Genomic DNA, 23,805 nt, shown 5'->3' on the forward strand with positions numbered 1-23,805 from the left:
CAGTGTAGATCAGTTACAGTCAAGCAACCATGGTTTTCCCAGCTGTGGCAACTTAGGCTCACAGGATCCCCCATTAAAGGAGTTGTGTTGTCTTGCTTCAACTCCAGTTTCTCTCTAAGCAGATTTTTCACTATCAGAGGCCTAGCACCCTGTGTTATGGCAGCAGAATCCAGCACTACTGAGAGCTGAATTTAGCTCTCCGACCATTAAACATTGATTCTACAGCTCTCCAAGCACAACTGCCAAAATCATTGTGTGTCCACCCTTTCTCTATCCTTTGCATTATGCATAAGACCACATGAGAAAAACACTAGGTCACTCTTAAATCCTTGTCTCCTGTGCTACCGAAAGCATCATGGAGACAAATCACTAAACTGAACCAGTATATATGGAGATTTGTTATTATTAGGACTGTCGATTAATTACAGTTAACTCATGCGATTAACTCAACAAAATTACCTGCAGTTTTAATCACGCCGTTAAACAACAGAATACCATTTGAAATATATTATATATTTTTGGATGTTTTTCTACATTTTCAAATATATGTCTTCTGTTCTGTTTTACTCACATTCTGCCATATATTTCATTTTATAGCCGTCTCGGATGATGACCCAGTACGTTGTTCGTTTTAAGCACACTTTCACTACAGATTTGACAAAACACGAAAAAAGGTACTAATGTGAGATTTCTAAAGATAGCTACAGCATTTGACCCAAGGTTTAAGAATCTGAAGTGTCTTTCAAAATCTGAGAGGGATGAGGTAGGTGTGGAGCATGCTTTCAGAAGTCTTAAGAGAGCAACACTCCGATGTGGAACCTACAGAACCTGAACCACCAAAAAAGAAAATCAACCTTGTTCTAGTGGCATCTGACTCAGATGATGAAAATGAACACGTGTTGGTCATCATTGCTTTGGATTGTTATCGAGCAAAACCAGTCATCAGCATGGACACGTGCCCTCTGGAATGGTGGATGAAGCATGACGGGATAAATGAATCTTTAGCGCACTTGGTAAGTAAATATCTTGTGACACCGTCTACAGCAGTGCCATGCGAATGCCTGTTCTCACTTTCAAGTGGCACTGTAAACAAGAAGCAGTTAGCATTATCTCCTGCCAACAAATAAACTTGTTTGTCTAAGCGATTGGCTGAACAAGAAAGAGGACTGAGTGGATTTGTGGGCTCTAAAGTTTTACATTGTTTTATTTTTGAATATAGGTTTTTTTGTACATAATTCTACATTTGTGAGTTTAACTTTCATGATAAAGAGACTGCACTACAGGACTTGTATTAGGTGAATTGAAAAATACTATTGCTTGTGTTTTTTACAGTGAAAATATTTGTAATTAAAAATAAATATAAAATGAGGACTGTATACTTTGTATTCTGTGTTATAACCGAAAACAATATATTTGAAAATGTAGAAAACATCCAAAAATATTTAAATTATATTGTGTTCTATTATTGTTTAACAGTGTGATTAATCTCATGATTAATCATGATTGTTTTAATCGCTTGACAGTCCTAGTTATTATAGGTGGGGTTGGAAGCACAACCTATTATCAAGGTTGGCCAACACTTATCATTATAATACCCTGTTTTCAGTTGCTTAAACCTGGCCAAAAGTTAACCATTTGGGTTATAATTTCCCATGCTGAGTGTCTGCCTCAATCTGATTATGTGGGGAAAAATCACAGTCAAATTGGTCCAGCTGTTTCTGAGAAAAAGCCATGGGAAAAATATACTGTTGGGGGAAAGAAGAGGGGTCCACCCTGGTGAAAAGTGGATGGGCTAGGCCCATTCAATTCCAAAAAGTGGGAGGGCTGTGGCCCTCCTGGTTCCAGCGCCACTGATCCTGCTGCGAAATGGAAACTGGGACTGGTGGCTGGCAGGCAGAGAGCAGGAAACAGAGATGGGTTGAAGGACTGGGAGCTGGTGGGGGAGACTGCAACTTGCTTGAGTGAAGGGACTGGGACTGAGAAGCAATGTGAGGGAAGCAGGGAAGGAGATAGGTCTAACAAGGTCTCAGGGCGAAGGGGAGAACTGGGACTGGTCAGGAAAAGAGAGACTGGGACAAGGAGCTAGGGTGTGGGGAGGACACTGAGACTGGACATGGAGCTCAGGGCGGGAGACTGGCACTGGCAGCCTGTGGGGACAGCAAATGTGGATGGGGCAACCAGAGGCCAGACAGGAGGAGACAGATTAGATGAGGAGCCAGGAGTGGGAGGGACTAGGAGTAACTAGGCAAGGAAACTAGGACTGGGAATGACGGGAAGACTGGGGTGGTGTGCAAAGAGGTGAGACCAGGACATGTGCAAGGACACGGAGACTGGAATGAGAAGCCTGAAGCGTGGGACAAAGTGAGGAGAATGGGACTCAGAATGAGGAGCAAAGGATGGGGAAGAAACAAGACTGGGACAAGGACAAGTTGAAAGAAATGGAGCAGAAGGGGGAATGGACAGAAGAGTCTGTGTCCGTTAGAGCACCCTACGCTTCCAGAGCCTGGAATGGCACCCAAGGTTCCTGAGTCTCAGCATTCCTCCACTGTAAGCAACTACCTGTGAAACCCCCTGGCAAAAGTATCTTATATCCCCTCTAGCGCTGGCCCATGTAAAGGATGGTAATCTACTCCACTAACTCAACTTGCTACTCCTCTCACTCAACTTGCGGACATCTGTGTGGCGGATTCTAAAGTTCGAACCCTGCTGATGACCCATGTGAGTGTCAAGATGATGTCACATGATGGAATTTTTGTTTTTTCAGTTTGCTCTTTAAAAACTAAGGAATCACACACATAACATGTATTAAAAAAACATTAATGTAGCACAGTCAAGAACACACAATTTCGGAAATGCCAGAATTAAATTCAAACCCCTCTTGCATATACTTTGCAATGTAGTCTTTAATTATGTGATCAAATACTACTTTTTCCAAAAGCCCCCAGCTTATTCAGTGCACAGGATGGACCTGCTCTGGTGATGAATCAAGGGTGTGTACTGAAGTAGGACGCCTGCTTTATTTGTTGCAGAACTTATAGTGTGTAGTCAATGATGCAGGAGATTGCAGGAAGAGAAAGAGTGATCTCATAGCTGAGGTATATGAATGTTGCTCGGAAGAACTGGATTCTATCCCTGGCTACGGCACAGAGTTTCTGTGTGATGCTGGGCAAGTGACTTAAATCAAGATGCCACTAACTGTGTGTTCATTTTCTGTGTACCTGCCTTGATAATCTGGAGTCTGATTTACTTAAGAGCTGAGCACTCACTGTTCCCACTGAAGTCAATGGGAGCTATGCTTTGAACATATCAAATACTATACAATGCTAAGTATGCTGAAAAATCACATCCTAGGTGTCTCAGATTGGGCACCCAAAATTAGTAGATACTGTTGATCTTAATCATATTGTGTCTCAGTTTCCCATCTTTAAAATGGGGATAATAATTGTCACATTCTAGGATGCAATCCAGACTCATGAGGAGTTGTCACTGCCTGCCCCATAGCCCTGGGTGCCTTGCAATGCTTTGCAGTTGTAACTTCCAACCTGGGCTGCTCGCAGCCAGTCTATCAGTATGCCAGTCACACCAAGAGTCTGTCTGCAAGACAGTTCTGGGTCAGCATCTCTGACCCCAGCAGTCTGTCTATAGCCCCACTCTGGCTTCCACCAGCCTTGGTTACTACTTTCTGGGTGACCCCAACACACTCCAGCCCTCTCTTGGACAGTTCAGATATTGAGGTTTGTTGCCCTTTTAAGGAGTCAATGTTCAACAGTTTGTTACTACAAGTGGAGTTAACAAAAAACTCAGTTTAAACATAGCACTGGATGGGTTTAGATTAAAAATAAAAAGTTTATTAACAAAAAAAGACAGCATTTTAAATGAATTCAAGTACAAGAAATAAAGCTAGTAATGGTTACAAGCAAATAAAAGTGAAAAAGCATCTAAAAGTCTAACAGTCTAGAACGTTTTGGTTCAAGGCTTTGTTTAAGTTGGCCATTCTCACTACAGTCTTCCAGAAAGATGGTGACTGACCCTTACCTTGGTCACAATCTCTCCCAGAGGCCCAAAAGTGCTGGTGCCTTTATCTTCTTAGGTGAAAGACAGAGAACTTGGGGTTTTCTGCCTCTTTCCTTTATAGTTTAATGAACCTTTGAAGTGGATTCTTCTGAAGATTACCCTTCAAAACAATGTTTATCTAAACCATGAGGAAAGCAACATGTAGTCAGGTGGTGAAGGAGGCTCCCTGCTCTTTCTTCCCCCACTTGTGTTTACTAAAATGCAAATTTTTCTGTTTCCTGCCATCTCCTTCCCCTGCTGTTTTGAGGACTCTGTTTATTACTTATATAGAAACTGAGATAAAGAAACTTTCCTCTGTTTAACTACTTTTGCCTAGGCTGTTTGGCATTGAACATGTGCTAATATCACATAGGGGGAATTCATAATGTTTCATATAATGTTGCTACATGTATTTCACCATGTTATTATTGATAAGTGAGTTATTACAGCATGTGTGGTGTGAATACAGGGGTGCTTTTTTCGTCACAATAATATCGCCTAACCTCACAGGCATGTTGTGAAAATAAATGCATTAATGGTTGTGAAGCACTCAGCGAATATATTGACGAGCACCACAGTTAAGTTTCAACAGTGTGTGGTAAATAAGGCATGGGGCCACATATTGAACAATGAGGAGAAAAGAACATATTGAATAGCTGCTCATTATATGAGCATTGTTCCTCTTGTGCACTAAGTGAGGGAGGGATCCTCTGAAAAAAATATGTGTTTATGTAACGAAAGACTGTCATACCACCTACACACAAGGTAGCTGAATTAAGACAATTTTAATTCTGGCATTTCCTAAGTTTTTGAGTGCTTGACTTTGCAACACAGATGACTAATACCTGCTGATACTGGGGAGCACAATATCATAAACTACGCATATTATGTACTAATGAGGTCAGTGACAATGATTATATGCTACTTAATTTGTATGATCAAAGTTAATTCCATCTATCATCAGCCCGGTTTTATTTCTGGCATCACATTAAATAGTTAAATAGTTAATAAATTAAATCAAAAATCTTTTAAAATTCAAGACAGGGCTTCAACTGCTGTAAAGATCTTCTTAATTACGATCAAAATCAGTTTGCCAGAATGTTGTGTCATTATTTTCTAGGTGGAATCATGTTTTGCGTAGATTTCTTTTAATGCAGTGGGAAAAAAAAATCATACGTGATCATGCCCGGGTAGAAATAGAACAAAGCGACAAAATCTGTTGTGACTTACTGTACCAGATGCTCATGGACCAGCCTTTAGTCTCTGCTTTTTGAAATCTAAACAGTCAAACTTACACTTTTAAATCTCTATTTACTACATACACACCTAATTCCAATACACATGACTGAAACCTCTTCTACTAATGATTATGTATCACTATAAAAATGTATGGCAATAGTTTGCTTGATGAAATCATGATTACTTTCCTGTCCTTGCAGTGAATGGGATACCCTCACTGTAGTCAAAAGGAGCACTGTGTGAGACAGTGATCATGATTTTTCCCCTTCTGAATTTATGGATCTGACAGCTGCTTTTAGGAACTAAACAGAGATGTTTTAGGCACATCTCATCCTTGCCTCTGCAGTCACAGAGACTCCTTATGGCACTGGAATCACTATGGCTTCATTGCACAAGGATGAAACCAGATTCTGGAGAGCAATGCAAAGGTTGATGCAGTTATTGGCTCTGTGTGCGCCAACTGTATGATTGTATGCAGAGAACAATTAGATTTGGGAGCAGGATGGACAGGGAATTCACAGATCCTTCTATCCTCCCACCATAGGTGGTCCGTATTATGGATTGCAACTACTGGGCTGGAGAAGCCTCCGTGGAGCCAGTCTACAGGCACACTAAGTATGTCTACACTGCAGATGGCAGTGTGTTTCCTAGCTCAGGTAGACAGACACACATTAACTCTGCTTGAGCCAACATGCTACAAATACCAGTATAGCAAAGGCTAGCATGGGCAGTGGCTTGGACTAGCCACCAGAATAAAAGCCTAGCCAGCCCCCCCAGGTACGTAAATCAGGCAGTTAATCCAAGTTGCTACACTGTTATTTTTAGTGGGCTAGCTTGCGGAGCGCTAGCGCATGTTGGGGTACCCAAATTGGGAAGAATGCTCCCAAGCTAGAGTGTAGCTGTATCGTTGGTGGCCTTACAGGGGAAGGAGAATTCCTTCTTCATCCTTGCCTGCTCCTTATCCAGCTCCTCTAGCTAGGTGCAGGGCATAGAATGTATCCCTTTGCGATTACTGTAGGATCCAAAGCATATTATTTGTTATTATTTACCTAATATTTCCATAACTACCCACATTCTTATTTGTGAGCATAATTCTATTTGCTTTGATAACTGCTGCACAGAGATAATTCTCTGACAATGGTCAATCTTTTCTGTTTGTGGCCAACTGTCTTTATAAGCAGGTTCTTTATTATAGTCACATTTCTTTGCTGTAAGAACCTTTACTTCTGCTTTGTGAAACTAGGGAATATAATTATTGATAGCATCAAATAGTATCAAACAATAAGGAGGCATATGAACCATTATTTTTGCTAGAACTATAACACACAGCTGCATTTTCCTCCCAAGCAAATTGATGGTATTTTCTTCCATGATATCTTAACAATTTTAAAGCAGGTTAAATGGGAAGTGCAAACAACTTACCATAGGAGCTCTTTAGTATGTACTACGCCAATCCTACCAAAATACAAGTACATTCACCCTCATCTCTTCAGACTAAACCAACACGATCTGAATGTAGAGCAGTTATTTGACACCTCAATCCACAATACCTTATAGGCCCAACCCAGAGAACATGTAGGCACATGAGGTACACAGGATCAGGCTCTATAACAAACTCTAGTGTAATTCCCTTGCACCTGAGTCAACTAACAGCTTCCTTTGATATATGATAAAGCTTTATCAACTTTGCCAGAAGCTTTATGTGTTCATATATCAGTGGGTAGCTGTGTTAGTCTGTATCCACAAACATAACAAGGACTCCGGTGGCTTCTTAAGACGGACTCCTTATTGTTTATGTGTTCCTACGTTAGTGTGATATTACTGCCCAGCTAGGAAAAGCTTTTATGGATACATCCATCACAAGATTCAAGTTTGTTCCATCGCATGATTATTTTACTTACTCCTGTCTTTTCATCAAAGATTTTGATTCCTCCAAAAGAGACAGTTAAAAATATTTTCTGTTTATGTTCTCCTTTCGAACGAGCCGCAGCAACAATTCCCTGTTGAGATAAAAAATGGTTGGGTTGATTTCACTATTTTTTTATTTATTTTCTGGTAGGTGCCCACATACAACAAAAAGCAGGGGCATCACTTCAGAGGAGTTGAGCACTTGATGCTTCTCTCTGGCTTCTAGGCATGCTCAGAACTTCTCAAAATCAAGCACAAGCTCTTCCTTACTATATGCAGCCACAATTTAAAGGCCAATCCAGGTTGAGCCTCCTCCCCACCATCAACTTCCACCCTTCCCTGCCCCCATATACTAACTTTCTTCATGTTCCTCACTGCCCGTTTGATGCATGACCCACACAGAAACTCTGAGCCATCCAGTCCTCCTTGGAATTTGTTCTTATTTGAGCAGAAGATAACCTGATTTCTAGAAGGCTTTTTCACTCTGCAAATTTATTTGTTCTTGCTTAGTTTTTTAATAAGGCAAGAGGGAAAAGGCTCTCTCTTTCATGGAACAAAATGAGCCAACTGACCTTTCATTTTTAAAGAAAGATCTTCTTTGCAAGTTAACAATAGACTTGACTGAAAAATGGGGTGCCTTTTCTGTTTATTCTTCTTTTGTCTAGTGGACTTACCCTATTATTGGACTCTTCTGTCCAGCGGGTGGACTTGCTATTTGTGCATTCTGTATATTATTACAGCTGAAACATAACCTGGCACGCACATAGCAACTTCTCTTTCCATCTTCAGAGTTCTACTTCTATCAGTTACCAATGCTACCAGCCTAGGATTTAGTGTCACAAATTACATTTGTGAATAAATAAAAATACTTAGCCTAACACTCTGCATCTTCAAAATGCTTTTCAAACATTAACTAATTAATCCTCACTACACCGGTATGAAATCAATATTATTATCCCCATTTTACAGATGAGGAAACTGAGACACAGAAAGGTTAAGTGACTTGCCCAAGGCCATACAGCCACTTAATGCCAGAGCCAGTGCTAAAACTCAGAAGTCGCTGGTTCCCAAGTTCCCCACTCAGACCACTAGACCAGGGTGGCTTTACTGGAGCTTGATCAGAATGTCGAAGGTAACATAACACTTCAGCAGAAGGGAATGAAGGTTAAAATGAAGAGGAATGACTCCCTCACGTTACATGATAAGAGCTAGGAGCTCTAGTTCAAAAGACAAGCATATGAATTTGTGAGACCACCTGCTCTGGATGGATCTAATCGCCTCGCATTACTTAGGCAAGTCTCTCCACTACGCTTACAGGAATTAAGCACCTTGGAGACATGGAAATGGCATTCCTATGGCATTCCTAACAGGTCTCCCACACAGCATGTTGGCAGATGGAATCAAGCAATGAATGGAAAAGGGCCTACACGCAGATGAATCAGATTAGAGTCTTGTGGCAGATGCTGTTTTGAGACATTAAGGGCCCTCCTTTAAAACAGGCCCTCCCCCACCATGACAAAATGTTCATAGCTCTTTTTCAATTTACTTGTAAGGAAATATTTCCAAAATTGGTGAACCACGAGATGTGTGTTGCCGCACTTCACTACTCATTCATGCTGCTTTATGTCACCTCCTGCCCCTTTCCTTCAACTTGTCTGTTATCTACCTAGACTGTAGAGCTCCTCAGGGAGCACATTTAAAGGCACTATTTACTGTGTTTTTCTGCCTATAGAAACTAGAGATGGGCCAACACCCCAAATCTAACCTCCATATTTTAGGTGGGGTATTGGTGGTGGGCACCACGGGAGGAAAAGAAGAAGTTAGATTAAAGGTCTAGATTAGAGGCAAGATCACTGCTAGAGCCATCGTGGATTCCTAACATCAGAATGTGAAGCAATAAATTGGTGAAGTCTCAACTTATCAATGTCAGAGTCAGGACCTTTTACAGAACTAGCCAAATTCTATTCTACGACACCTGTGTGTACAGTGGTCTAAATGAAGGGGAATTTGACCCAATGCCATGAAAGTAGAACGACTAAGAGTTCAATCTGAAATTCTCCCCACTTTATTCTGTAACACTTAAATATTAAAAGTCACACTGCACCTTAAGTTTCATCATGGAATCTTGGCATAACTTGTCTCCTCGCGCTGCAGAAACCTCATCTATCCCAATCAGTTTTGCTTTGTATCGGACACCATCACCTTTAAACCTCTTTATTAAAGTGGCTTCACTGCGATCCTGACCTGAAAAGACAAAAGTGAAAATCTGAAAATCACATGACCAAAAAGGAAAAAATAAACAAATGCTCACAAGTAAATGTAAGGTTAAATTTATGTTCATGCCTCAGCACCTGTACATGTGAGTATCTGCATAATGTTAGGAGAAATTTACAAGTGAAATAAAACCTATATTTCTCAAATGTGTATACAGTGGGATTGCAAGTATATGAAATCTTCTGCATGAAATTTGCAAGCTATGTCAGTTTCCAGAAGTAAGAGATGAGCCTGAATCAAACCTCATGCACCTGAACACTTCTGATCAGTGCAAGGTGTTGGAAATCTCACTCCAGATCAGAATTTTGCATCTTGAGTCCACCTCTGATAGCGATATGATACTGCCTCTCTGTACTGCAACTTGTCCAATTGCATTGGTCATATTTTGTAATGTCAGGATTTGTATTTTATCATTTCCATTTCACGAAATAAAAAAACCCCATCATCTGTCTATACAACTTCGTTGCTCAAAAGTCATGGCAACTACTGCTTCCTGGTACTATAATTTTGTTTCTCAATACATCGTAACAACATAAATGTCAATAGGAATTCACACAGAGTCACTCAGAGCCTAGAGGAGGAAACAGGGTGATTCTTACTAAAAAGGAATTTGCTTTGAGTGAGACAGTTAGATGTTGAGAGGGCAAACAGAAAGAAATGACAGAGCAAAGCTGAGAATCAAAAATCCATAACAAACCATGAGAAGGAGAACTTTCTCAGAAAGACAGCAAACAGATGAGGTCCCAAGTGGGTTATTCCTGAGCATTTAGAGAAGCAAGAGTAGATTCTTTACCTTGAGTGGTTGGGGAAAATAGACTGATTTGGGAATCAGTCTTTTTGAGAGCTGGTTGAAGACCTTAATCAAGAACCTTGAATTTCTTGATTGGTAATTGTAATACAGCTTTGTGTTTGTGAGTGACAGCAAATGCAAATTAGAGAATATAATAGCAGGAGTCCAACATACCTAGTGACTTATGAAAAGGTGAGTTCCTGAACAAAGTTCAAACAAGAAGAAAGAGTTGAGAGTCTAGACACTGACCGGTTGCAAAAAGAAGTGGGCATTACTAAAAGCAAGCTGCATTAACTACACACAAAATAGCTTACTAATGCAAAAAAGAAGTGTGATGCTCCCATTCTTCTGTGAGAGTTAGGAGGTTTACATATTCACATGCTGCTTTCCATTTTGCAGAAGCAGGAGAGACTCTGAGAAATTGAATCAGGTGGACCACATGAGGAGGCATCACTATAAGATACAAACCAAAAGCAACCCAGATAAAGAAAGGCAAGAATATGGAGTGGGAGAGAAGAGGATAGGAAAAATGAAAACCCATAGCGAAATAGTGACAGGACCAAGTGACAGTCTTCAGATCCAAATCTGAATCCAAATCTCCACAAGGTTCGGAAGTGTTTGGATGCGAGGTTTTGATTCAGGCACAATTTTTAGCATGCAGTAATTGAATCTGCTTCTGGAAAAGAAAGCAATGGATAAGATGAGTCCAGTATGTCCTCATGAGCGACAACTGAAATATCTAAAAGATCTGCGAGGTAAAAACAGATCAGAAAAAAAGAGTCCCGATTTTCAATGAGAAATCCAAAACCCAGAACCTGAAAACTTCCAGTTTTCAGATGAAATTTTTTAGTTTTTTTGAGAAGTCAAAATTTTCTGCAGAAAAAAAATTCCATTTTCTGACCAGTTCTACTGAGAAAGAAAGATTAAAAGGAGTACATAAAAATTAAAAATGCTGAGCACTTCAGTGGCAGAAGTATATACTTAGAACCTTTGAAAATCAGGTCAATTGTTTAAGTGCCCACCTGTGGATTTACATTATTATTATTGATTATTTATACTGTAGTAACACCTAGAAGGCCCAGTCATGAACCAAGACTTCATTGTGCTAGATGCTGAACTAACACAGAATAAAAGGATGATCCCTGGCCCCAAATGACTAACAATCTAAGTAACTAATCTAAGTAACTAATGGTTCAACCCATGGTTGAACAACGTGGTCTCTGTCTGTTCCAGCTCTAATTTCTATTTTAAAACTTGCATTTAAGCACTTTAAACATTGACTCTTACAGTAGCAAAGAAAAACTAATAGCTGCTTCTGTGCTATTGGCTGCTAATATGTAGAATTCAGAGACTTCTTTTTAAAAGCAACTAATAACTATCAACTCAACTACATTTACATATATACCAGGCTGATCAGACTTCTTCCCTCAATCTATGATTCTCTAAATTTACATGATTAAAATCCTTCTAACATTTTCATCAGGAAAAATATGTAGTGAACATGCACAAGAAAGAACATTTACAAATGAAGGACTCATTTGGATTCCTCTTCACCCAGAGGACTCACAAGCACGACAGTTCACATTATGAACAAGTGACCTGCAAAACTTCATGGCAAATATTAGTTCATGGCCAATATTTTATGGCTGAATTATAACCTACTAAAAAATAAGGACAATGACAAGCGATCCTTGCCATCTATCTCCCTCCCTCGGTTAGGTTTCCCCTCTGCATTCCCAAAAGGGGTTAAATAGGGGATTGAATCTTCATGCTTTTCAATGATATTTTATAAAAGACTAATGGCAGATAGATGATGAGTCAGAAACTGTAAGTAATGTTAAAATTATGGCTTAGGGAAATGCTAAGGCAGATGTCAGTATCGACAGCTAAAGCAATGAAAGAACATTTGCTTCACTAAGCCCTGAAAAAACATCTGGATACACAACAATGCACAGCCAGATCAGTGGGCTTTGCTGCATGTCTGTCACATGTGTAAACAACATGTCTAGTCAATTTTATGTTGCAGTAAATAAAATCCAATTCAAAAAGCATTCTCACCAACAGTTTCCAATCTTATATCTTCATTATAGCAAAAAGCAGCTGTTAATTAATATTAATATTGCCATCACTCTATGCTCATAAGTGATCTAGAATGCTTTCTGTATCTGCATCATGATCATTAACTTGTACCCAATTCAGATATTTGCAAATTTCTACTCGAGCCTATGATCATTTTTTCTGAATGTACCCTAATTCACAACATTAATAGTCCCATTAACGTACATTTTATGGCTCTGTATGCTTACAGGCAACACCCATTTCATATATGCACATTCAGCATTTATTAAGAAGTGGATTAAACAGAATGAAGTGTTTTTTTGATATATAATGGGGGATGGTCAGCAAGTTAAGAATGATGGGGGAATTGTAAAGTGTGCTGGAAATGAAAAATGAGCAAAGACTACAAATTCACAAATAAAAAAACCTGTAGACTTGGAAAGTACGCTAGAAAATGTGGATCTTGTCTAAATTACAAAACCAACCATGTTGGGGCACCTAGTTATGACATGGTATCTACCTATCCCAAGTTCTTACACCGGTGCCCATCAATATAGTACCTGAAGTCCTGGTAGTCTCCCAGCACAGTTACAAACATGTTTCTTTCCTGCAGTGTGGACATGACTGGTCTCTTTTTTTTGCTGTCTTCCCAATTCCTGATGAAGGTAGCTGCACTGCAAGATGTAACCCTGCACTGCAAGATGTAATCTTGATTAAGATGTAACCTTGTACACCTTGTTCAAGATATAATAGTATTATCCTGTTGTAACCAAGTTCCCCAATGCGGCTGACTTTATAGCATAGATAGGACTTTAGATTTAAGGTAAAGGAATGTCTCATTTGTATGATGGGCACTTATGCAGCAGACAGTCCAGACTCTCATTCAATATGCCACCATTAAAAAGGAACTTTTTAATTAAAGTCCTTAAGTAAGGCTCTCTATGTTTTAGAAACAGCATAAATAGTGTATGCCTGAAGTATAGGGTGATAATTCTGTTCATGGCCAATGGGAGGCAGTTCCTGGTCAATGGGAGCTGCGGAGCTTGCGCTCGGCGTGGGGGCAGCATGCAGAGCCCCCGTGGTCACCTCTGTGCCTAGAAGCCCGACATGCCAGCTGCTTCCAGGAGCTGCAGGGAGCCTGCCTTAGCCCCGCTGTGCCACCAACCGAATTTTTAACAGCCTTTTCAGCAGTGCTGACCAAAGTCGCCAGGGTGCCTTTTTGACCAGGCATTCTGGGTGAAAACCAGACACCTAGCAACCCCATTAACCTGGAGAACAAATCCTCCATATTTGTATAGTTTCCAGAATTTCAACATGGAATTACTGCTCTGTATTTATTCTGTACAACAAACAGATCCAGCCTTACTTTCCTTCCCACCCACCCCCAATCTTCCTTTTGCTTCCCCTCACCCCCCAATTCTCATCCCTTCTTGCACTCATTCACCCCAAATCTTCCACAGTACCACTCCCTTCCCCTTCGTTTTCTCCTGCTTCTTCTTGGGCCCAAGCTCCTCCATCTGTTTTATGTCTCTCCATTTTATTGCTCACGTGGACTATGAGAAACTACGTAGAGAAGCTTCATCCTGTAGTTTTTCACTCCCAGCTACGCTTTCCAGAAAAATGCAAGCTATCTTAAAAGGGTGGAAGTTCCCAAATAAACAATAAAGCTTTTAAAGCAAATTGAAGCCTGTTTCAGATCTCAGAATGTTGCCAGACTATACCGTTCAAATTAAATACAGCTTTAACAAGAGAATATTTCTTTCTGTATCACACATCTGCTGAGATCTGAGTGCAGGACTCTGCAGTTCTCCTGCTACAACTGATACTACAAATGCCTGAACATCCTGGAGGGTAGGTTGTTAGTTTAGGCTTCAATCCTGCAGATACAGGGGTCTGTCCAGAACTCATTGCCAGACTGAAGCCTTGACAATTATTCTGTTTTATAGGCTGTTAAATGGCTTCAGAATTTAAATGCCGTAAGAACAAACTTTTACAAACCCTAAGTCCAAAAGACATTCTTCAAGCCTTTGTTCTAAAATCCCACTGTAAACAGCTGTTTGTAAGCAAACATCTGTATTCCAACACAGTAGAACCAAGAATCCAAAAATGTAAACTAAAATTGGATTGATTTTATAACCCAGGCTCAGAAAAATACAAAATGGAAAAAGAACATTAAGTGCCACACAGATCTGATTTTAAAAAATCATTCACTTTCTATTTCTAAAGGTTTTAGTGTTAAGATAGGCAAAAATGTTTTGTCTGTAGCATATGCATTTTACATTCACAGTGGCCCTTTAATATGTAAATGCATTGGTAATGATCAAGTCCACCCCATATATACTGCAGTTCCCCTTTAAGCCAAACTACATGTTCCAGCTGGATCCACCACTGTTCCCCTGTGACCTCGAATGGTGTGACCTTTGCTGTTAGAACATTACACCTAAACCTCTTCACCATTTTCACTCAACTGATAAATCCCCAGCACCTTTCAACATAACTGTGTTTCTGAGTCTGGTGCCGGGGGAGGAGAAGGGGCGAACCCCCGATCCTCTTAAACTATATACACTAACTACAACTATACTAACAATGAACTAGAGAAAAACTATGTACACGAAAAGGCTAAAGAACGAGCAAATCGCTAGGGTAGGTGGAGATCAGCTAAGCCGCGCTCCACTGTTCCAATGACCGACATGAGCGGTAAGAAGGAACTGAGGAGCGGGCGGGCCGGCAGGGGTATATATTAGGCGCCATACTGGCGCCACTCCAGGGGGCGACCTGCCGGCCCACCGAGTGTTGCTAGGGTAAAAGTTTCTCCGACGAACGTGCACGCGGCGTGCGCACACCTAACTGGAATGGATATGAGCAAGCACTCGAAGAAGAACTACATGTTCCAGCTGGATCCACCACTGTTCCCCTGTGACCTTGAATGGTGTGACCTTTGCTGTTAGAACATTACACCTAAACCTCTTTACCCTTTTCACTCAACTGATAAATCCCCAGCACCTTTCAACATAACTGTGTTTCTGAGTCTGCATCCAAAGTAGAGACATCTTTGTTATCACGGACAGGATATAAGACTATTTTAGCTAGGTCCATAAATCAACAATAAAAGTAAATAGATAGTTTGCCCATGTCTAGTGCATTTTATTCAAGGCACTGTATTTTACAGTAATTAAATTAAGACTCGCCCCACCCCTGTAAGGTAAATACAGCAACGTCCTTCATTTTACTACTGGGGAATGGGTGGAACAGGGGTTAAGAACTTGCTAAAAAATTCACAAAACAAACAGTGGCAGAGCCAAAAACAAAACCCAAGGTCCCGACTCTCAATTTCATGAGGTTACTGCTACACATGCTCTCTATAAACTGTTATAAAGATCAAGTGAAAAATAAGTTATTGCAGCCAATCCAATTGTAAACATATTAACATGACAGCAGGTGGTTGAGATGCTTCCAAGATTCCTACCCAAGAAGTAGTTACTTAAACTTGCTTTAGGATTCTGCCAGCACTGATAGGACAGAACAGGGTTACAATTAGCACAGCATAATAACTGCAGTTGAACGCACACTTTGATTTGAAGACTTACTCCGGAAATACGATTACAGCAGGTAGTATAAAGATACTTGAATGAATGCACACATTTTTTGACTATTAGACTCCAGCTAATACACCGAATTTTGCAAATTAGAGATTGACAAAATGGTCATCCAAGGTTTATCCTCCAGCCGCTTCACATCAGTTGACTGTACGTATCAGCAAAACTCACGCTCAGTTGTGAGCCTGAATATGAAGTCCCACCTGACCTTGACTTTTGGTCTAACAGAGCTCCATGTTAATGTTGTACTGATGTGCTAACTTTGTGTTAAATTCCGTACATTCACCTGAAGACTTTGCAAATGAGTACATTTCATAAGAAGGAATAAAAATAACAAACTATCATAGAAGAAAGAAGTTTTTTTGTTGCTTTTTCTTTATGCTAATATACTGCACTAAGCAGTGTTTTAACAGCATCCTCTAAACTGATAACCCTGGAAATGGCTATATTCTTTATTTAAACATGTACCTGCCCCTCCCCACCTCGGGCATAATGTAAATTTCTTGATTTTTAAATGTATAAAATATATAGCGATGTTATCAGCAGAGTCAATAACATGCCTCCAGGAGTCAATTCTCTGAAGAATGACACACAACTGTCTTTTATACTAATAAAACGTCAAAGCGGTATCCACCATACCTTCAAATTATAAACTGAAATGACCTTTTTACTTTTAGATTTCACAGGGACCTAAACCAACGGCACACAACTGTAAACAGTCTACATTTTCATGGAGACAATTAGGATTTCTATAGCACCGAGGCAGCGAGGAATACAAACACGGCAGTTCAGATTGACATCTAAGGCAGTGCATATTGCACACCATGGGTAAGAGAATTAAATGCTACGTAAAAGGGGTTTCCCATCCAGTGTGTGTATTTATGCCCCTATCTGTAGGGGTACACACACACATATACACATCACAGATCTTCAGCTGGTGTAACTATATTAAAGGAAGTTTAGTTCAATTGAAACCTGCTGAACACTTGGTCCACCATTTTTTAACAGAATCATGCATATAAAGTTCAATTGAGCTTAAAATTCAATATTCATGTGTAGCTATATGCTCTATACATTTTATTTTCTTTTGTTTTATATATACAACATTATACTAGCAGCTCAAATAAAACTCTAACAGGAATCTGTCCTGCAGTCAAGCAAGTTTTCCCACTGATTTCATGGGAATTGGATCCAGAAGAAGCAAGCAGCACAAAATGTTTGTTGAGACTGCAATATCTCAGAATCCAGAGTCCAAATTACTTTCCAGTTTCTTTTTGGTATGTGAAAGACAGTCTGGTACAGGGAGCTTAAACAATTTTAAAAAAACCCACACAAAACAAAAACAGAAAAACAACAACAAAGAAGAAATTTGCTGAAGCTGTTATCAAATTTCCTCATTTCCCCCGATCTAGTGAACTTGTGCATTTCTGGAAGAAGAATTTCTAAATATCTAGATTCTGCATCCTCACTAAATTCATTGGGAACAGGATTGCTAGATGCCATAGTGGTATTTCTAAATAGCAATATTATTCAAAGTCATGGAGATACAGAAAACTGTTTTTTTCTCTGAACATATTGGGTTTGTTTTAGTTTTATTACTGCAGCAAAGTCAAAATATGTAATTATATTAATATTTGAAAGACAGCAGATAAATATTCTCAGTATCTCCTGCACAAAGCTAGACAATAAAGCAGAAATGCCTTGCACCATATGTGCATATAGTTTAATTTCCTATATCATCAGGGTAATTCTTCTCTAACAATGTATTCAAAAGGCTTCCCACAGAATTTGCTGTTCATTATTACAAGCTTGGTTAGCATTTAATTTCTACAGTCCACAGCATATCTCAGGAGAGTATAATACATCTTTTTATTTTAAACACCAGACAAATAAGCTTAGTACAGCGGTGGACCTCTTGGGCAGAGCACAGGGTTGTCCACCCTGCATGTCCCCTGCCATGTGCTTCAGGAGGCGAGGGAAGCCTTGCCATTTGCTTCTCTTGCTTTCGTCTAGTGTCTCCAGCAGGAGTTTGCTCCCCACCAACCCCTCACCCATGGTCCTCCAGAAGTCATCAGCAGGCCCCCGTCTTGCAAGCCTCCCTGGCTGCCCCTAGTATGCCACAATGTGCAGCCAGTTCACCTCTGCACTATGTCCAGAAAACATCTGTACATGCTCTTGTTTCATGCTATCCACTTCCTCACCCTCTCGTCCCACCCTGACACCAAGAAGGCTGTCACAGGAGGAGGGCAAGAACCTCAGTGGGCCAGCCTGTACTTCATTCTGGTTCCATGGCCCACCGGTCATATTAGTTGGCAGCTCCTCCATGGAGCCATGAGCAAAGGCATGTACCTGGTACAGTTCACAAACTCCCCCTGCACATGTCCCTTCTGCCGTGAGAGGGAGATCCTGGTGCACATTTATGTAGGGTGTGTCCAGTTGTAGCCCCTCTTCCAGCTTCTCCAGAATCTCTTCCTGAGGTTCCTGCTGCACTTTCCCCTGCACCTCTTGATCAAGGCACACCCCATTTGTGGGCCCACACAGTCACGGGACCTCTCTGTCAACCTCTTTCCGGTGCTGGCCAAGATGGCCACTCATCATACCAGGAGGAGGAAGCTGGATGGGGCGTATGGGCTCTGGCTATGGAGCCTATTTCCATTCCCTTGTCCAATCACATCTCCAGGCAAAGTTCCTCTGGGCAGTGTCCACTGACTCCTTAGATGCCTAGAGGAGCAGTGGGCACTGTCCAGGTTTCTATGCTTGGTATCCCTCTCTGGTTCCCTGATTTTCAACTTTTGACTTCACTACCATTCCTGCTTTTCATTTGTTGCCCCATGTACTCACTTGTGGTCCTGGCTTACCGGCTTTTCCCTATTAGCTGAAGGGGTGGGCCTTTAGTTTTGGATAGGCCTCGACTTGCATGTCCAAGATCTGCATATAATAGTAACAGGACTCATTGTTATCCTCTAAATGAAGATGTACTTTGAAATGAAAATGAAATGAAAAACTTGAATTTAAACTACGTTTTGAAAGATAGTTTGCAAGCAACTGAAATAACTATTCATATAGTGAAATGTAATCCAAGTCCCCCAAAAGTTTAGTTTTAAAGGCATGACAGGATTAAAAAAACCCAGCATCTACCATCTCTCTATACTCTTATACTACACTCTCCACCAGGGAATATGAGTGTTACTAGAATCCTACCGATGCAAACTGTTTCCCTTCCACTCCCAACATGGATCTTCCAACAGTCATCATCCAGCTCCAAGCAAAAGCTACCTGCTTGCAGTAGAGTTAGAAAGTCACCCCAATTGCGACCTGCTTCATTAACAAACAAATATTCCAAAGGTAATGCCACACGAAGCCCCAATTTGGCAGTTTCTTCCCTCAGAGTCTTCCACAGGCCCAATCCACCTCTGCTTGAGGGCTGCTCCCACCTGCTTTACAGTTATGGTGAACTCTAATGAGTCACACCTGTTCCAGCTTGTCAACTTGCAACTCCATGTAGGGTTCCAACACTTTTTAACAAAGAGAACCCCAAGAGACATAGTATCACCTTCCAATGATTCCAGTGGGAGGAAAAAACTCCACTGACTTCAATGGAAACAGAATTGTGCACAACGTGAGAAATATTTAAAGAGATAAAAAGAAATTTTGCACTTTCAGTGAACTTCCATTAGGATTAGTTTTAAAATATTACCTGTAAATTTAAGCAGAAATACAAGGATTATAGATCTATCAAGTTATTTAGACAATCCTCTCAGTAGTATTTTCCACTTGTTTATCATTGTCATTCACTGTAAACTCTACTCTAGCTTTATGGCATTTTGGATTATTAGTACTTGAACGGGTACTGTATTCAAATGTATATAGACATCCCAATTACTGGAACAAAGGATATAATAAATACATAAGCAAGCAGTTGTTTCCACATTTATTTGCAGTCTGCCATCTTACCAGAGCTCCCCCAAATAGAAGATGTGACTTTCAAGGTGAAGTCAAATTGTATAAGTCAAATATTTTCTTTTAGAAATTAACATTTTGTACTCTGTTCATGTGCTAGTACAAAATGAGACGTACATTTCATCCTGTCTTATGTCTTCAAGGCAGGAAGGCTGCATAAACTAGTAACTGATTAAACTATTTCTTACCAGAACAAAGAAGTATTTGTGACTAAGATGAGAGGCCAACTCAATTATTTACTGAGAAAGCCTTAGAATAAAATTACATTTGATTAAACTTTTAGATAAATCTCAGTGATAGCTAGGTTAGGGTAAGCACATCAGAAGTGACAATGACTAAACACTTACATTCCTTGGGTAATGGATGCAAGGACAGATGACAAATCATTCACTTTAATTTTAGTTAAAAGGTTTACTGATTAATTTTATCTTCTTAGATAGACTTTAAGGGCAGAGCATATGGTCACATCCTAAAATGGAGAAATGACCAGAAGCCAGGTGTAATTAAACTTCCTTTCCGGTTCTGTACCATGCAAGTCTTCATAAATCTTGGAAATCTGTTTTGTCAGGGTGCTTGTGGCACAGGTAGTTTTTTCTGATACAGAAAACAGTTTAGCACCCCATATTCTGCACAGACTTCTACTGAAATCAGAAGAGTTCCCAAGGGTTTAAATAAGAAGTAAGTTTGGCTCATTAGGTTTATTTAATATGTCCTCGGGAATTACAGGAAGCTGAACTGGTCAAAAATTCATTTTAAAATTGATGTAATCTTTCACTGTCAGAGCTTATTAATAAAAAATGACGCCTTATGTACAACACAGGGGATTTCTGCAGACTTTGCTCGTCAAAATCATAATGGAGTTCAACGAAATAATAATTTATGTCTTGTCTTACCATTTAAAGATAAGTGAAAATACTTAAAAAAAAAAACAAATAGATAACAAATGAAAAATAAATACAGTGGTATTAAAAAGAGTGGGGAAAGTCAGTTCCTTTTTCACCTACCTGCCAGGACCTGAATGCCCGTTGTGCATTTCTGATATGACATGTAAAAACAAAGGCCTCAGGAGGTCATCTAGTCCAACCCCCTGTTCAAAGCAGGACCAACCCCAACCCCAATACCACATTCTCATGTTCCCTTAAGCGATGTGCTAATTCCCCAAGGCAGCAGGAAGAGTAAGTTAAGAAGGGGTTCTGTTTAGAGTCGACAAATCTCTCATACATATTCAAAGAGAATATATATATTTCCTTTGAAAACAGCTAAAAAGCATGAATTAAATGGCCAAGAAAACAAGAAATAGCCCAAACAGCTGTATCATGAAGACACTGCCCACTGACAGGATTTACATTTTTACCCTCTTTAGCCAACAGCTAGCAGCATCAGTGATTTGCAAAATCATGGCAAATGGGATTGTAAAACAAACTGGTTGAAAAAACTGCAAGTGATTTTTTGTTCGGTGAATTTAGCCCATTTTTTCTGTTTGTAAATCATCCCCAAACAAGTTGCAAGAGCTACGAATTTGTTTGAAGAATCCTGTGTGACAAGAAGCTTTCTATCTTATGGTCTGATTGGGAACTGTGAGTATTTGTGATTTGTTTTGGACCAAGTAAATCATGTAGTGTTGTTTCTAATCTCTGACTGGATTAGCTAAACCTAATAAACTATGAAAACTCACTGGGGTTTTGTTTCTTTCAGAGAATGGCTGGAATGGGGAAGGAAGGCTTCTGTAACTCAGTTTAAACCACTGTCAAAGGCAGCATGCAGGTCCTTTGCCTGCTTCTGTGCTCACTCCACCTCATCTCCTCCTAATGTTTACCATGATGCCATTGACAGGTGCACTCCAGTGGCCCTCTGGAGGGTGCCCATTTGGGGAGCTGTGGCAGCAGGATTCTTTGCATTTCTGCCCTTACAGACAATAAAAAATAACCCCGTAGCACTGCTTTTCTTTGGAAATTGTTCATGTTTAGCAATCCAGTGTTTCAGGAAGAAAATTATTTTCATGTTGGCCTCCCACTGCCTCTCCAGCATCACAGAATGTCTCTCCCTGCTGGAGAAGCAATAGGAGGCAAAGAGGAAAGCAGCTTTTTCTTGAGACTTTGGGCAAAAAAAATGCTGTCAATTTCAAAAATACAACAGTGGCAAAGTGCTTCTTTCAATTTGTTCCTTTCATTTTTTCCTCCCGCTGCTGCTGCTATTGTCAAAGCAGCAGCCGGAGGCAGAAATGAAAAGACTACTACCGCCACTCGCCCTTGGGCAAAACATTAAGAAGAAAAACACCCCTACATCAAAAAGAATTCCAGAGGCCAGAAAATGGGGCTTGTGCACCTCTTGTATATGGCACCACACAGAATCATAACATCACAATAATCGTTTTAGTTTTTAGAGCTACATCCACTCGCTCTCTGCCCAGTCAAAGTGCTGGGGGTGCAATACACATGTTTCAAAAAACACATGTTGTTACAAGAATAATAAAATGCAAAAATAAACACAAATGTCCAGTCCAGGAAAAGGGAAAGAAAGGAAGTGAAATTACTAAAAGGAAACCACTGGGGGAAAGAAAGGTTGAGGCTCTTTTTTTTTTTTTAAAAGAGTGACTCGGATACTAGAGGAATGAGTTTAACAATATACTGCAAACTCATTCAACTCCCAACCATGCTAAGGTGTGAAAGCAGAATCCTAACAGAAGGTTGCTGTACAAGTGAAGATACCTGCTCGGATTAGGACCAAAGTCAAGTTCTCTAATGTTCCTAGAATATACACAATTAAAGACTTCTAAGAACTAGCACTGCCAACTCAAAATCAGTCCAGTATTTCAGAGGCATCCAAGATAAATAATGCTGGGAACGCATAATCTGATTATGGTTGACCAAACCAGTAAGCCTATGGGCTACTGCACTCTGAACCAGCTCCAAATAAAGTACAAGCTCTGAAAAACATAATTATGATAATGCAGGCAAGTAGTCACAATTGGTTTCAGTACTGCTGTGAGGTCTTTACAGAATATTGCCAGCGCAACTAGAAATCAACACCTTCAAACCAGTTCCAGTACATGACTTCTCATGGAAAAGCTACCTTGGAACAATTCCCATCAATAACAGCACAGTGGAGATGGGAGGAAGAGGAGAGATCCTCTTCATACTACCAAGCTGTACCCACCAACAAGCCTTTTATTCTCCTGGGATTGAGGAGAAGACACCTTCTAGGAGACCAAGGGCCATATCATCCCACCATACGCTCACAATATGAGTGACAGAGCAAGATAAATTCTGCTTTCACTTGTATCATCCAACCTGAGATAAGTCTTTTGACCTGCAGGGGTGTAACCAAGAGCAGGATTTGGTTGCGCAAATTATACACCATAACACTGCCATCTTGAACATGAAGTGATGCCACAACTCAGTGATAAAAAGTGGGTATTGCCTATTGGAAGGCAGGCATGAACAAGGACAAAGTTCTTCCAGTGTATCTTTCCCTCTAGAAGCAATGGGTTTTTTTTGTTTTTATTTTTTTTTTATAAAGGAAGATGAACAATTTAAAGCTGATAAGGCAGGAATAATGTGTTCCTTTTCTTCTCTGCATGTGAGAATGCAGCAATTAGTGAAGGCACTCTAGGGACCGGGGGACACAGCAATAGTGAAGGGTACTCTTCTGTGTATTTGTGGCACATCATACTGACATTATGAAATCTACTTAGAAACTGTTTACATTTTGTTGTGTGCCAGCAGGTCTTCCATTTTTGAGTTGGTAAATGGTGAGGCACTGTGTCTGTGATAGATTCTGCTTCTAATGGATACTATGAATTCTGTTTCCTTCTTTATTTATTGGTATTTTTAAAGAACGACACACCAATGAAAACAAAAATGTGAAAGCTGTCTATAATGAATAAGTACATCCTCACTTGGGCCCACTCTAAAAATGATGTGCACA

General features: G+C 40.2%; 1 protein-coding gene across 4 annotated transcripts in view; it reads right to left on the reverse strand.

The window, feature by feature from the left end:
• DAB1 (DAB adaptor protein 1) overlaps positions 1-23,805 on the reverse strand; it is a 728,182-nt gene that overhangs the window by 83,096 nt on the left and 621,281 nt on the right. For all 4 annotated transcript variants that reach the window (XM_032803129.2, XM_032803133.2, XM_032803132.2 and 1 more), the window contains 2 exons: positions 9,305-9,444; positions 7,194-7,292 (listed from right to left, as the gene is read on the reverse strand). In XM_032803129.2, the coding sequence (XP_032659020.1) occupies positions 7,194-7,292; positions 9,305-9,444 (239 nt within the window). The remainder of the gene's footprint in view (positions 1-7,193; positions 7,293-9,304; positions 9,445-23,805) is intronic.

This window comes from Chelonoidis abingdonii, chromosome 7 (genome assembly GCF_003597395.2).
Source record: "Chelonoidis abingdonii isolate Lonesome George chromosome 7, CheloAbing_2.0, whole genome shotgun sequence".
In the NCBI taxonomy this organism is placed as follows: Eukaryota; Metazoa; Chordata; order Testudines; family Testudinidae; genus Chelonoidis; species Chelonoidis abingdonii.